Source organism: Boleophthalmus pectinirostris, unplaced genomic scaffold (genome assembly GCF_026225935.1).
Source record: "Boleophthalmus pectinirostris isolate CB_2022bp ecotype Guang Dong unplaced genomic scaffold, ASM2622593v1 HiC_scaffold_23, whole genome shotgun sequence".
NCBI lineage: Eukaryota > Metazoa > Chordata > Actinopteri > Gobiiformes > Gobiidae > Boleophthalmus > Boleophthalmus pectinirostris.
In genome coordinates this window covers 30,573,745-30,588,744 of record NW_026571207.1, presented here as the reverse complement: position 1 = coordinate 30,588,744, position 15,000 = coordinate 30,573,745, and the positions used below count along the sequence as shown (strand labels likewise).

General features: G+C 39.2%; 1 protein-coding gene across 1 annotated transcript in view; it reads right to left on the bottom strand.

The window, feature by feature from the left end:
• Positions 1 to 15,000, bottom strand: part of gpc3 (glypican 3) — a 425,531-nt gene that overhangs the window by 130,995 nt on the left and 279,536 nt on the right. The window contains exon 7 of the mRNA XM_055159076.1: positions 1,823 to 1,934. Within this exon, the coding sequence (XP_055015051.1) occupies positions 1,823 to 1,934 (112 nt within the window). The remainder of the gene's footprint in view (positions 1 to 1,822; positions 1,935 to 15,000) is intronic.

Sequence of the window (15,000 nt, the reverse complement as noted above, 5' to 3'; positions counted from 1 at the left end):
AAACAGAAAACATTGTGTTCCACCAGGATTACTCATACATGTGAATGAAACAAAACACAACTCCAGGAATTAGAACATGGCCAAAAGCTCACGAGAGTCAATTTTGTGTAATATAGAACCTTTAACTTTTCTTCTCCAACTGACACTTGACTAACGGAAAACTAACAAATATTTACCACTATGTCATCAAAGTATTAATTAGAAACAAACCTGTCATATAGCACTTTCAACCTACACATCCACAAGCTGCTCTCACTTTCTTCCAGCTCTGGTCATCATAGAGACAGCCAAAAAACCTTGGTGACAGCTGGGACTCAGTGGAGCGAATCCTTCACCTGTAAACTGGGTGTCCTCCAAAAGAAGAAAGTCAACACAACAGGAAACCAAAGAGGAAACAAACTTCACCAAAAAAACTCCAAGAGATCTGAAAAGGCTTTGAAAATGTACAACAAAAACACTTCATTTGAGATATGGGACTTTAAAGTCTAAGTTTGTCTGTCTCTAATGCAGGCTCACGGTCAAGTTTAAAGCTACATTATGAAACTTGAATGCTGTTGTTGTGTTGTTGGGCAAGACACTTAACCCACCTCAGCCCTAGTGTCTGTGTACACTGGTGTGTGAATGTGTGTGTGTATGGGTGACCATTGTGACCATTTATCATTTAAATCAGGAGTGGGTAATTCTTTTTTCCATGGGGCCACATGAGAAACAGAAAATATTGTGGAACTCAATCCTGCATAAAATTAGCAGTTCCTTTTATTTTTTTATTCCTTTATAAAAAGCAGTAAATAACATAGTTTTGACTCGCTGGTCAGACTGGTAAGAGTTTATGTTATGACTAAGCAATGAAAAAGTGAGGTTTAAAAAAAAAAAAAAAACAAAAAAAAAAAAACAATGCAGCTTCAGTCCATGCATGAGATAAAATTATAAAATATGTTTATTTTGTAATTCCAAATTAGCTTAAGCAGGCCGTCAGAGTCAAGCAAAGGGCTGTTTGTGGCCCAGGACCTGTCAATCATTTATTCTTCTGAGAGCAGGGTCGCCTTTCCACAGATCTGACCTGTGACTTGTAAGATCTCCATAGAGATAACAAAAGTGGACTAAGGGAGTGTGATGTCACCCACAGTGTTCAGCTGTAGTAAAATGAAGCTCACGAGGCGAGTGGTTCTGAGCTGAATTTGGAGCTGAGTTCTATATTAGGAATAGGAATTATTTATGGACAAAATAGTGAAATAAATCACCAGGATCATGACAAGTGGGTTAATATGAACATTTTAACACCAAAATGAAGAGGCTCACTGCAGCAGTTACAGAGAGGAAGGACCATTTTTCACTGTGAAGTCAATTGGAGTCGATGGAGCAGAAAGCACATCCACTTCCTATTTGGAACGTGGCGGCTGCCAGGTTTTCTATGTCCATTTATATACATACATTCTATGCTCTAAACACTACCTGGACTACTGAGAGACGACACACACATCTCCAAATACATGGTAAACAATCCATCCACATGTTCCACAGTCACTGTTTCATGTCATGACTGGTGTGTGAGTGTATTCTGCTCTGCCTCTTGGACGGGTCGTCACTGCAAATGTCAGTTTACCAGATAAACTGACTTACCTGGTAAAATACTGAATAAATAAATATGTATATATAAAAACAGTGCACCTTTATTTATATTCCCAATCCATACATTTCAGCACACTTCCACACTTCCTCACACTTTCACACTTCCTCACACTTCCTCACACTTCCTCACACTTCCTCACACTTCCATACACTTCCATACAGTTCGTCCCACTTCCGTCCTCCTGCGTCTCACCTGGTTGATGTGTTTGAGTTTGTCGATGATCTGACTGATGACGGGTTCTAGAGGTTTGTTGTTCCGAGTCTCAGGTCCAGAGTGAGACCTCTTCAGACCTGGGACAGAAAACCTACAGCACAGAAAGAGAGGAGAGGTTAGAGCTGCAGGAGAGAGGAGAGATGGAAGGGCTTATGGCGCCATCTTGTGGCAACTTATGGAATGACACTTTTGATTTATATGAACAGTATTATTATAATTATAAACTGCAACATTTACAAAAACAAATTACTAGCCTAAAATTGATTGAACACATTTTTAAAATTTTGTTCATTTGAAAACACCTTCAAAATAAAATATTGTAACACTATAGAGCAGGTAGTTGACTACTTATTTAATAATATTATGAATGAATTAATCATATTTATTATTTTCTTTCTCTCCCTCTATAAAAATATGATTGCTGCTGTTTGTTATTAAAATAATAATAATAATAATAATAACAATAATAATTTCAATACTTTTATTTTTTATTTAATTTTTTTGAAAATCAGTTTAATGCTGTGGTTATTCAACTTACCAAATACAAAAACAAAAACTACAACTACACGTTTACCTCAGGACTAATCCAAAAATGATCATATCTGTTCTCCACTGGGTCTGAATAAGTGCAGTATAAAAGCTGCAGCTGCAGTTTAGACGTTTATACTCTCAGGTTCTAAAACGAACAGGATTCTTCATGAGTTTAAAAGTAAAAACATAACTCAACATTGTTTAAGACTAGAACAGCACCAGAGTGAAGTCTTGTCCACCACAGGGACCAGGACCACAGTTTGAGAACCCCTGGTGTAACGTATGATGTCATGTCTCTCACCTGTTCAGCCTATTCACTGTGAACATCCGTCTTCATTCAAACTCACACTCTCTGCCCTGGATTACATTTATATATATTTATATATTTCTACTTTTCTACACTTTCTAGTGAGACATGAGCTCACCTCCACTGCTCATGCTAATGATCACATAAATAATGAAAAGATGTGAGCCATTAGAAGAGGAACCAGGAAATCTGTGGCAAGAGAGGGAGAAAGAGAGGGATGGAGGGATAGAGAGAGAAAGAGGGGAAAGGGAGGATGGGAGAGAGAACAGCAAAGAGAGAGACAGGTGCAGAGGGAAATAGATAAGAAAGAGAGAAAAAGAAAGAAAAGAGGGAGAGGAGAGAGAAACAAAGAAGGGGAGGAGGACAGACAGAGAAAAAGAATCAAAGAGGGGGGAGGAGAGCAAGGTTTAGAGAGAGAGGGAAGGATAGAAAAAAAGAGAGAGGGAGGGTGAAGAGGGAGAAAAAAGGGTGAAAAGAGGTTTGAAAGGGAAATGGGAGGGGAAGGGAAGGGAGGATGAAACAGAGGAAGAACAAAGAGAGAGAGAGAGGGAAGTAATTAAAAGAATAGAGAGACAGGGAGACAGAGAGAGAGAAATAGATGGAAGAATGGAAGAGAGAGAAAGCTGCTGAGAGAGAGAGAGAGGGGGGTAGAGGGAAATAGAGAAAGAAAGCAAAGAAGAAGAGAGAGGGGAGTGAAACAAAGAAGGAGAGGAGAGAAAGAGAGAGAGAATCAAAGAGGGGGTAGAGAGAAAAATAAAGAGAGGGGGAGGGATACAGTTAGACAGGGAGAGAAGGAGAGAGCGAGGGTGAAGAAAAGAAAAGGGGGACAGAGAGAGAGAGAAAGGGGGATGAAGAGATATACAGGCAGAAAAAAGAGAGAGACTGAGGCGTGAGTGTTTGAGTCAAGTGAAGTAAAGCAGGTTAGAGACATACTTCATACTAGAGGGTTTATTCTTGACAATTTCAGGACAAAATGTTTTCTCTAAAGACAATATTAAAGAAAAGAAAATAATAATAACTTTAACCCAATTCTTATGTATGTCAATGAGGAATGAATCATCAGGTCGGAGTGTAAGACCCACTTCTACCTTCACCGTCTGACCCACTTTTGTCAAACTTCTTCTACATAATTACAACTATTACCACTTCCACAAATTACCACTTGCTGCACAGTTGTAGGGAGTATTATCTCTTACATAAGTGTGAGTTTTACAGCTGTAGGGAGTATTATCTCTTACATAAGTGTGAGTTTTACAGTTGTAGGGAGTATTATCTCTTACATAAGTGTGAGTTTTACAGCTGTAGGGAGTATTATCTCTTACATAAGTGTGAGTTTTACAGCTGTAGGGAGTATTATCTGTTACATAAGTGTGAGTTTACAGTTGTAGGGAGTATTATCTGTGTAACAGTTGTAGGGAGTATTATCTTACATAAGGTACACTGTAGGGAGTACTGTTGTAAGTGTGAGTTGTAGGGAGTATTATCTATTACATAAGAGTGAGTTGTTGTACAGTTGTAGGGAGTATTATCTATTACATAAGAGTGAGTTGTTGTACAGTTGTAGGGAGTATTATCTATTACATAAGAGTGATTTGTAGTACAGTTGTAGGGAGTATTATCTGTTACATAAAGTGAGTTGTTGTACAGTTGTAGGGAGTATTATCTGTAACATAAAGGTGAGTTGTTGTACAGTTGTAGGGAGTATTATCTATTACATAAGAGTGAGTTGTACAGTTGTAGGGAGTATTATCTGTTACATAAGGTGAGTTGTTGTACAGTTGTAGGGAGTATTATCTATTACATAAGAGTGAGTTGTTGTACAGTTGTAGGGGAGTATTATCTGTAACATAGGGGTGAGTTGTTGTACAGTTGTAGGGAGTATTATTTACATAAGAGTGATTGTTGTACAGTTGTAGGAGTATTATCTATTACATAAGAGTGAGTTGTTGTACAGTTGTAGGGAGTATTATCTGTACATGGGGTGAGTTGTTGTACAGTTGTAGGGAGTATTATCTGTTACATAAGGGTGAGTTGTTGTACAGTTGTAGGGAGTATTATCTGTACATAAAGGTGAGTTGTTGTACAGTTGTAGGGAGTATTATCTGTTACATAAGGGTGAGTTGTTGTACAGTTGTAGGGAGTATTATCTGTTACATAAGGGTGAGTTGTTGTACAGTTGTAGGGAGTATTATCTGTTACATAAGGTGAGTTGTTGTACAGTTGTAGGGAGTATTATGTTACATAAGGGTGAGTTGTTGTACAGTTGTAGGGAGTATTATCTGTAACATAAGGGTGAGTTGTTGTACAGTTGTAGGGAGTATTATCTGTTACATAAGGGGTGAGTTGTTGTACAGTTGTAGGGAGTATTATCTATTACATAAGAGTGAGTCGTTGTACAGTTGTAGGGAGTATTATCTGTAACATAAAGGTGAGTTGTTGTACAGTTGTAGGGAGTATTATCTGTACATAAGGTGAGTTGTTGTACAGTTGTAGGGAGTATTATCTATTACATAAGAGTGATTTGTAGTACAGTTGTAGGGAGTATTATCTATTACATAAGAGTGAGTTGTGTACAGTTGTAGGGAGTATTATCTATTACATAAGAGTGAGTTGTACAGTTGTAGGAGTATTATCTGTACATAAGGGGTGAGTTGTTGTACAGTTGTAGGAGTATTATCTGTAACATAAGGGGTGAGTTGTTGTACAGTTGTAGGGAGTATTATCTATTACATAAGAGTGAGTTGTTGTACAGTTGTAGGGAGTATTATCTGTAACATAGGGTGAGTTGTACAGTTGTAGGGAGTATTATCTATTACATAAGAGTGATTTGTAGTACAGTTGTAGGGAGTATTATCTATTACATAAGAGTGAGTTGTTGTACAGTTGTAGGGAGTATTATCTGTAACATAGGGGTGAGTTGTTGTACAGTTGTAGGAGTATTATCTGTTACATAAGGGTGAGTTGTTGTACAGTTTGTAGGGAGTATTATCTGTACATAAAGGTGAGTTGTTGTACAGTTGTAGGGAGTATTATCTGTTACATAAGAGTGAGTTTTGTACAGTTGTAGGAGTATTATCTGTACATAAGGGTGAGTGTTGTACAGTTGTGGGAGTATTATCATTAGTTGAGTTGTACAGTTGTAGGGAGTATTATCTGTACATAAAGGTGAGTTGTTGTACAGTTGTAGGGAGTATTATCTGTTACATAAGAGTGAGTTGTTGTACAGTTGTAGGGAGTATTATCTATTACATAAGGGTGAGTTGTTGTACAGTTGTAGGGAGTATTATCTGTTACATAAGGGTGAGTTGTTGTACAGTTGTAGGGAGTATTATCTGTTACATAAGGGTGAGTTGTTATACAGTTGTAGGGAGTATTATCTGTTACATAAGGGTGAGTTGTTGTACAGTTGTAGGGAGTATTATCTGTACATAAAGGTGAGTTGTTGTACAGTTGTAGGAGTATTATTACATAAGGTGAGTTGTTGTACAGTTGTAGGGAGTATTATCTATTACATAAGGATGAGTTGTTGTACAGTTGTAGGGAGTATTATCTGTTCTATGAATGTCTGAATCGTCTGTATGCATTTGTTGTTTAGAAATTAGTTTGACAATAATAATAAATCAATCAGATGTCCTCCCTGGGTTATACTTCTGTATATTTCTTGAGCAGATATATAAGATATTTGTAAATTGTTAGTGTTAGTTTGTTCAGACTGTAACGGTGATATGATTGACAGGCCTGTACCACGTGACCCACAGATGTGCTTCACTGTGGGCCTGATCTCGCAGGATGAGAGACGTGATACAGACAGACACTTTTGTATTCACATGTGAGGAAGAAAGTTTCTTATGTGATCATTTATTTTTACACATATTGTGCAAAAAGAACTATTTTGAGTTTTTGCTCATTAAAAATTAAACCGTTGTTTCATGTGTTAGGTTTATAAGTTTGTCTTTCTTGAGTTTAAATTTTCCCTGGATTATTACGTCACAGTTAAAATCCCCGAGGTCTCCTGCTGCTTTTAAAGGTGCACTATGTAACTTTTTGGTTATGGGGTTCACCTGCTTGTTTCTATGGATATGTCAGTGCTCTGCCTGGAATGTTCCACAGTGTGGCATTAAACATCTCTACCTTTTTTTTTAAAAAAAATTAAATTACAGGTGGGTTCATAGCTCAAAAATAGCTAGAAAAACAGGCATTTTGACTGTGAGCAGGGTCGCCTCTCAACAGATCTGACCTGTAACCAGTGTTGGGAAGGTCACTTTTAAAATGTATTCCCCTACAGAATACATCCCCCAGAATGTAGTTTGTAACGGAATCCATTAAGTTACTTAAAATGAGTAACGTAATCTGAATACTTTGGATTACTTGATTTGCAGTAGAGAAGCAAAGTCTCAGATATCGTAACATAAGATGTTTTGTTTGCTAAAAGAAAATAAAAAGCCCAAACTTTACTTCAACCAAATTAAAAATATTATTGATAAAAGAGGAGGAGACACGGTCCACACAGCATGATTTAGTCCTGTTAAATCCTGGTTTAGACCTGGTTTAGTCCTGGTTTAGACCTGGTTTAGTCCTGGTTTAGACCTGGTTTAGTCCTGGTTTAGTCCTGGTTTAGACCTGGTTTAGTCCTGGTTTAGTCCTGGTTTAGACTTGGTTTTGTCTTGGTTTAGTCCTGGTTTAGACTTGGTTTAGTCCTGGTTTAGTCCTGGTTTAGACTTGGTTTAGACTTGGTTTAGTCCTGGTTTAGTCCTGGTTTAGACTTGGTTTAGTCCTGGTTTAGTCCTGGTTTAGACTTGGTTTAGACTTGGTTTAGTCCTGGTTTAGTCCTGGTTTAGCCCAAAATGTAAAAACAGGAAAATACCTCTGTGTAATCCATTTACTTCAACAAAGTAACTGTAATCCAATTACCACTCACTGAAACAGTAACTGTAACTGAATACAGTTACTCATAATTTGTACTCTGATTACGTAACTCCGGTACATGTAATCTGTTACTCCCCAACACTGTCCACCTTGTGATGTCATGTGGTGAAACAACAAGTGCTCCAGTGTTTTTAAACTCCTTCCATCTTGACTAGAATATATTGAGGTGATTTCTCGGCTGAATTAAGGGCGACAGTAGCTTAGATGGTCCACTGATCCGAAGGTTGGCGGTTCAAATCCAAGTTGACATAAACATCATGGGTTGAGAGGTTGTTGCTCCAGCAGATGAATGTTGTTGTTGTATCCTTGGGCAAGACACTTAACCTGTGTGTGAATGTGTGTGGTTCCTTGTTGTAAAGCTCTTTGAGTGCCTTGAAGGTGGAAAAGCGCTGTATAAAAATGTGACTATTTACCATGAAGTGTAAAAGGAGCTCTTAACTTGAAAACTACCGCTTCATGACATCACAAGGTGGAACATAGCATTTTGAGCTTTGGAGATGAAGACGCACTAATAATAAAGGTGTGTGAATGAAACAAAACACAACTCCAGATATGTTTTTAGTGAGGTAACAACTTTATAACATGACTTAAAGCTCACGAGAATCTCTTTTGTGTAATACAGGAGACTGAAAGTGCTGGGGCCTCGGTTTTGTTCTAATTGTTCAAATGAGTATCGAGCCTTGATGAAGTTAGTATCTGGCACTGTTGGGCAAGTTACATTAAAACTGTAATTGCGTTATTTATTACCTATTACTGTCATTTCAAAGTAATTTGTTACATTACAATATTACTGCATTTAAAATGTAAGGCATTACATTACTATTGCATTACTTTAAGTTACTCTCACCAAAATAACTTTTGCGCTGTATATGAACCAGGACTGAACCAGGACTAAACCAGGTCTAAACCAGGAACTGAAAACTAAACTAGAACTGAACTAGGACTAAAACAGGACTCACTGTAGGGACGGGCTCGAAGGTGACGCAGGAGAAAGGAGCGGCTCTGCTCCGCACCTCACGGAGGTAAGAGCGGCTGTCGCCCGATCGCTCTTTATGGACCCTGCTGCTCGGGCTCGCGGCCCTGATTTCAGCAACTATTTGCAGGTACCTGAGCCGGTGCAAGAGTCTGTTACAGCGCGTAACTTCTACCTTCCTTCAGCGTGTCCAGAAGTCCAACTTTTTGTGTGATGTTTACATCTTCCTCTGCCTTTTGGGTGCGAGCGCAGGAGCCTTTGTCGGTGCAGAACGTTTCGTCGACGTTGTGGGTTTCGTCGGGGAGAAAACTTGCAACCGTACAACACTTCAGAATCACACTGCCAGAGATTGAACATGTATTTAAATTTGGCAGCTGAACACATCTGTACTGTACTGTACAGGAGACAGGAGTCCCTTGGCCAGTCAGGACGCAGCGGGAGGAACGCAATACACATTCATACAATGTAAAAAAAAACAGGGCATGCAAAATTGCACAAAAAAAAAAAATAAAAAAAAAATCTGCGAGACAGCGAAAAGTGAACTGCGATAGAGGGAGGGACGAGTGTAAACCAGGTCTAAACCAGAACTGACCCAGGTCTAAACCAGGTCTAAACAGCGTGGAGTTCTTTGTCAGTCCTTTCGCCCGCGGTTACCTGAAGGTCTATGAGGGCGCATCTCCGGCGTTTCACCGCTGCTGATATCGAGGTGATTTTAGCGAATTTGTATGAAGAAAAACCCACCACTTCAATCCAGGTTAAAAAAACACTGTAACGCGCGTTACTCACATTTGTACCGAGTAAAATATTACTATTTTTTCCCCTGTAATGCTGTAACATTACTGCGTTACAGCAAAAAGTAATGCATTACTGTAATTCGTTACTTTTATAACGCGTTACTCCCAACACTGGTATCTGGGCATCGATTTTTAGATTAAATGATTATTCAACCTACCTTTTCTGTACGCTCAAAAACTCGCAAATCCCCATGTTTTAAGATTACCCAGCATGCTTTGAGACACACACTGGGTCTGTTTACTTAAGGTTTGAACCTGATTCACTTCATGTCCTCGGGCAGCTTGTCATGTTCTGCAAAAAAGGATCAAATTAAGATGCTATCACAAAGAGAAGTAACACAAACGCTCAAACCTGCACAGCGCCTTATCGGCACCTCTCTACAATATTTACTCCTTCATTATAGGCAAAGGGATCGCCATGGAAACACATTTAAGCAGACACGCTTCGTATTATTACTGCCTTTGAAGTGAATGGGTTTTTCTGATACTCGCTTCAGGTGCACGAGGTAAACAGCCCGATAAAAAGAGATTGAAAATAAGTCGTGAAATAATAATGTAGGTATTGAGATGTCTGGGGCCCGCCGCGCAAAAGATTTTCTCATTAATTTGTGTAGAAAATGTGGTCCAAAATTATCTGCAGCTAATGAGAGTGGCAATGGTAGGTACAGGATAAGCTGATACGCTTCAAGCTCTGTTCCAGGTTAGGTCTTTTAATGATGAATGAAGAAGAGGTGAAAAACAGTGAATTAATGAGCGGGAAAATATAGTGTTATAGCCAAAAAAAAGTGCTTCTGGGAGGAGAGCAAATATGATCCTACTTCAGAAGAATATTGGTGTTTCTGTATTACACAAAATGGACTCTTGTGAGCTTTAAGTCATGTTCTAATGCCGTTCCCTCCTCCAAAACAAACCTGGAGTGTGTTTTCTTTCATTCACACATGTTTGAGTAATCCTGCATTATTAGTCTCTCTGTCTCCAAATCTCAAAATGCTCCGTTCCACCTTGTGATGTCATCAGTGTTGGGAGTAAACGTGTTGAAAAAGTAACCAGTGTTGGGAAGGTGACTTTTAAAATGTATTCCCCTACAGATTACAGATTACATCCCCCAAAATGTACTTTGTAACGGAATCCATTAAATTACTTAAAGTGAGTAACTTGATTTGCTGTAAAGTAGCAAAGACTAAGATATCTTAACGTAAGATGTTTTATCTGCTAAAAGAAAATACAAAGCTCAGTCTTTCCTTAACCGTATTAAAAATATTATTGATAAAAGATGAGGTTTAGACACTGGTCCTGTTAAATCCTGGTTTAGTTTAGACCTGGTTTACTCCTGTTAAATCCTGGTTTATCCTGGTTTAGTCCTGGTTTAGTTTCCTGGTTTAGTCCTGGTTTAGTCCTGGTTTAGACCTGGTTTAGACCTGGTTAGTGGTTTAGTCCTGGTTTAGACCTGGTTTAGACCTGGTTTTACCTGGTTTAGACCTGGTTTACCTGGTTTTCCTGGTTTAGACCTGGTTTACCTGGTTTACCTGGTTTAGACCTGGGTTTAGACCTGGTTTAACCTGGTTTACCTGGTTTCTGGTTTAGTCCTGGTTTAGACCTGGGTTCCTGGTTTAGACCTGGTTTAGACCTGGTTTTAGTCCTGGTTTAGACCTGGTTTAGACCTGGTTTAGACCTGGTTTCCTGGTTTAGACCTGGTTTAGACCTGGTTTTAGTCCTGGTTGGTTTAGTTTAGACCTGGGACCTGGTTTACCTGGTTTAGACCTGGTTTAGTCCTGGTTTACTGGTTTTCCTGGTTTAGACCTGGTTTACCTGGTTTAGACCTGGTTTAGACCTGGTTTTAGTCCTGGTTTAGACCTGGTTTAGTTACCTGGTTTAGACCTGTTTAGTGGTTTACCTGGTTTCCTGGTTTACCTGGTTTAGACCTGGTTTAGTTTAGTCCTGGTTTAGTCCTGGTTTAGACCTGGTTTAGAGTCCTGGTTTAGAGTCCTGGTTTAGACCTGGTTTTACCTGGTTTTCCTGGTTTAGACCTGGTTTACCTGGTTTAGTCCTGGTTTAGTTCCTGGTTTACCTGGTTTAGTCCTGGTTTAGTTTACCTGGTTTAGACCTGGTTTAGACCTGGTTTAGACCTGGTTTACTGGTTTAGACCTGGTTTAGTTTAGACCTGGTTTAGACCTGGTTTAGACCTGGTTTAGACTGGTTTAGTCCTGGTTTACCTGGTTTAGTCCTGGTTTAGACCTGGTTTAGTCCTGGCTTAGTGTCCGGCAAAAAAGAAAAGGGGATTTAGCCCAAAATGTAAAAACAGGAAAATACCACCATGTAATCCATTTATTTCAACAAAGTAACTGTAATCCAATTACCACTCACTGAAACTAACTGTAACTGAATACAGTTACTCTTGTACTCTGAAGTACATGTAATCTTTACTCCCCAACACTGAAAGTAACAAACAAATATTACTGTCATGCATGCTTTTGTTGCAATCAAGGTATTACAGAAATATTTACTTGGTACAAATATTATCATTTGCATTAACCTGGCTTCAATTTCCCAGCTTGATTTATCTGCTTCTCCACGACTCACTCAGTGTGACTCTGAGCTTCTGTCAGATGACCACCAAACATGCTTACGGCAACAGCAATGTCAGGGGCTCACCATCTCACACTATCCACATTATGTTATTAGGTCTTTTTTGTTTTCATACACGACTAGATGTCACGTGATGTTGCTGTGACGTGTCCAGTCAGCTGATTTAAACAGGTTTTGGCGCTGTCTTCCTACCGGTGGAGGCAGGACGACAGCGCCATCTGCAGTCCCACTTCCTCAGGACAGCATCCCAGGTGTGTGAGAGTAAAAAAGCCCCCTCGTCCCGGTTTACAGTCCTGTGGGCACGTTTCCGTATTTCGATTGCTTCTTTAATCCAGCGGCGATGTTTGTTCTCCTTGAGGAAGTGGGACTGCAGGTGGCGCTGTCGTCCTGCCTCCACCGGTAGGAAGACAGCGCCAAAACCTGTTTAAATCAGCTGACCGGACACGTCACAGCAACATCACGTGACCACTCTGAGGAAGACGCTAGTGAGCAGTCGAAACTCTCAGGTATGAAACAAAACTCCAGGTCTGAAAAAAAGAACCTAATAACATAAAATATCAGAAGACCAAATGAATCTCATTGGACTATTATCCACATTATCCATAGAATTTGTCCTCCGCAAATGATGACATCTAGTCCACAAAACCGTGCTATTAATCCAGTTTGAAGCCTTCTTTAAAAGTAAAAAAAAAGCGATAGTGACTCTACTTCCTGTTCAGCTCAATCAGATCCCACATCACCTTCCACTGGAGGCGCAAATTGAGCGTCGTGAGCTCCATTTTGATTGCCAAATCCATATTTCCACTTATTTTGGTGAGAGTAACTTAAAAGTAATGCAATAGTAGTATAAGGCCTTACATTTTAATTGCAGTGATATTGTAAAGTAACAAATTACTTCAAAATGACAGTAACAAGTACTAAATAACGCATTACAGTTTTGAAGTAACTTGCCTAACACTGGAGGTCATTTAGTGGTAGTTTTCAAGTTACTTTTTATGTTTTATTCAGTAGAGACTGGCAATTCCAGAGCTGAAATGATCCAAATGATTCTAGTGAAGGTGTGTGGAGTTTTCAAACACAGTGGAGCACATCACAAGGTGGATTTCAGTGTCTAAATGCGCAGGGTTTGTGTGTTAAGTTGTGTGTTGTGTGAATGAAACAAAACACAACTCCAGGTATAATATTGCGATGAAGAAACAACATTACAACAGATCAGAAGATAGAGTAATATAGGTCCTTTAATACGTGACTGTACCTGCTTCACGGAAAACTTTCACTTTCCTATCTTCAAAACCACACTGGCAGTTTCCCTGGGCACAGATATGAAATACTAAAAACTCCGTGTAAGGTGAGACATAACCCGGGGCCAGTTCTTCCCTGAGACGTGACAGAAGATCAGTCGCTTCTGGGCATTTTAATCTGCAGATCAAACCTCTCCTGCCCCTCTCCGTCGCCCTCTGTGGTCACACGTGTAATCACCGCCCGGGGACAGCTCTGCCCTCTCTCCAAACCTCGTGTCTGCTACTTTTTACATCACTATTACAAGACCACTCTGCTCAATACAGGGACAATCTTCAAATAAAGCATTAACCTTGCCTCCTAAGAAATCTGTACCCCTTCGGTGATTAAAACCAGGTCTTAAATTACAAAAATAAATTGTACAAAAGACGTGTGGGGGTCGATTTGAAATATAGCGCGATCCAGATGAGGTTTTGGAGAGATGAAAAAGAGGTGAGCGATCGAAAGTCCAATTAACACGAGGCAGGAGACAGGGCATTAACAATGTCCCATACAGCTTCAGTCAAGATTTACTTTGGCCTCTGTGTGTGGCTCATCGGCTCAGGGGGAATTCAACCTTCAACTCACCTCTACAGAACCAGCAGTCTGAGTCAGGGGGTAGTTAAATAGACAATAGATATTAGAGTGTCTCATGGGCTATTAGGAGGGATTGAAAAGGCTCATGGACTCAAAATTAGGACTAAAGACTGAACCTGGACTGGACCAGAAATAAACCCAGACTAGAACAGGACTGAACTATGTCAGGACTAAACTGGGCTCCAACCAGGAAAAAACAGGCATGCACAAAAATATTTGGTAAATAATATGCTTCAGTCTCTTAGACATTGTGGTTGCCAAGACATCTCACAAATCAAAGCAGATACCTCTTACAGCTCTGTAATGGAGATGCTCCAATCCAGCTTTTCACTTCCAATACCGAGTTAGGTACTATAACTTTAAGTATCTATCGATATCTGATATCAACCAATACCAGTGCAGAGACTGAGAACAGCATTTATTTCTTTTACATCGGGGTCTCCAATCTATAGCTCCAGAGCAACTAGTAACTCTCCATCCCCTGTCAAGTAACTCACCAAATGATTTCTGAATTATATGTAGGCCCGGTCAAGCAGAAGTAAACAGCAAGGCCAAAAATTCAAGTTAATGCATCTGATATAAAAATGTATTGAACAGATACATATGTACTCTAGTTTATGAAACTGTTCACCTTTTTTCTGTACCATTTTTGGTTCTAAAGTTCCATATGTTTTAAACAGACCATGTATGAAACATGGAACAAAAATTATTTCCCAAATTTCAAAGACCTGCAAATCATGTAAATAAACTGGATGTATTTCATCATATCTTGTGTTATTCCATCTTTGAACTGTTGATGAAGGTACATGATTTTAAAAAAAAAAAAAAATGTATTTAAAATGATAAAAATTTAGTATTCGGAAGAAAGTATTTGGAAGAAAAAAGCTGATAAATGATGTAAAATCATGCACCTTCTACTTGCTTGTACAATTTCCCTCCGTTACTTTTCCCTCCGTTACCATGACCTTTCTTAATAAAAAAAATCTCATTACTCAAAAAGTAAGAGGTTTTTCAACCTAATCTTGTACCATATGGTAGAAAACTATATGAAGCAAATATTCAAACCAGTTTGTTAAGGATATGTAAGTGAGAACCGCTAGTTATCACTGTTTGTATTTATTGCCCAAAAAGTGCTGCATATTTCATTCCCTCCGTTACCGACATG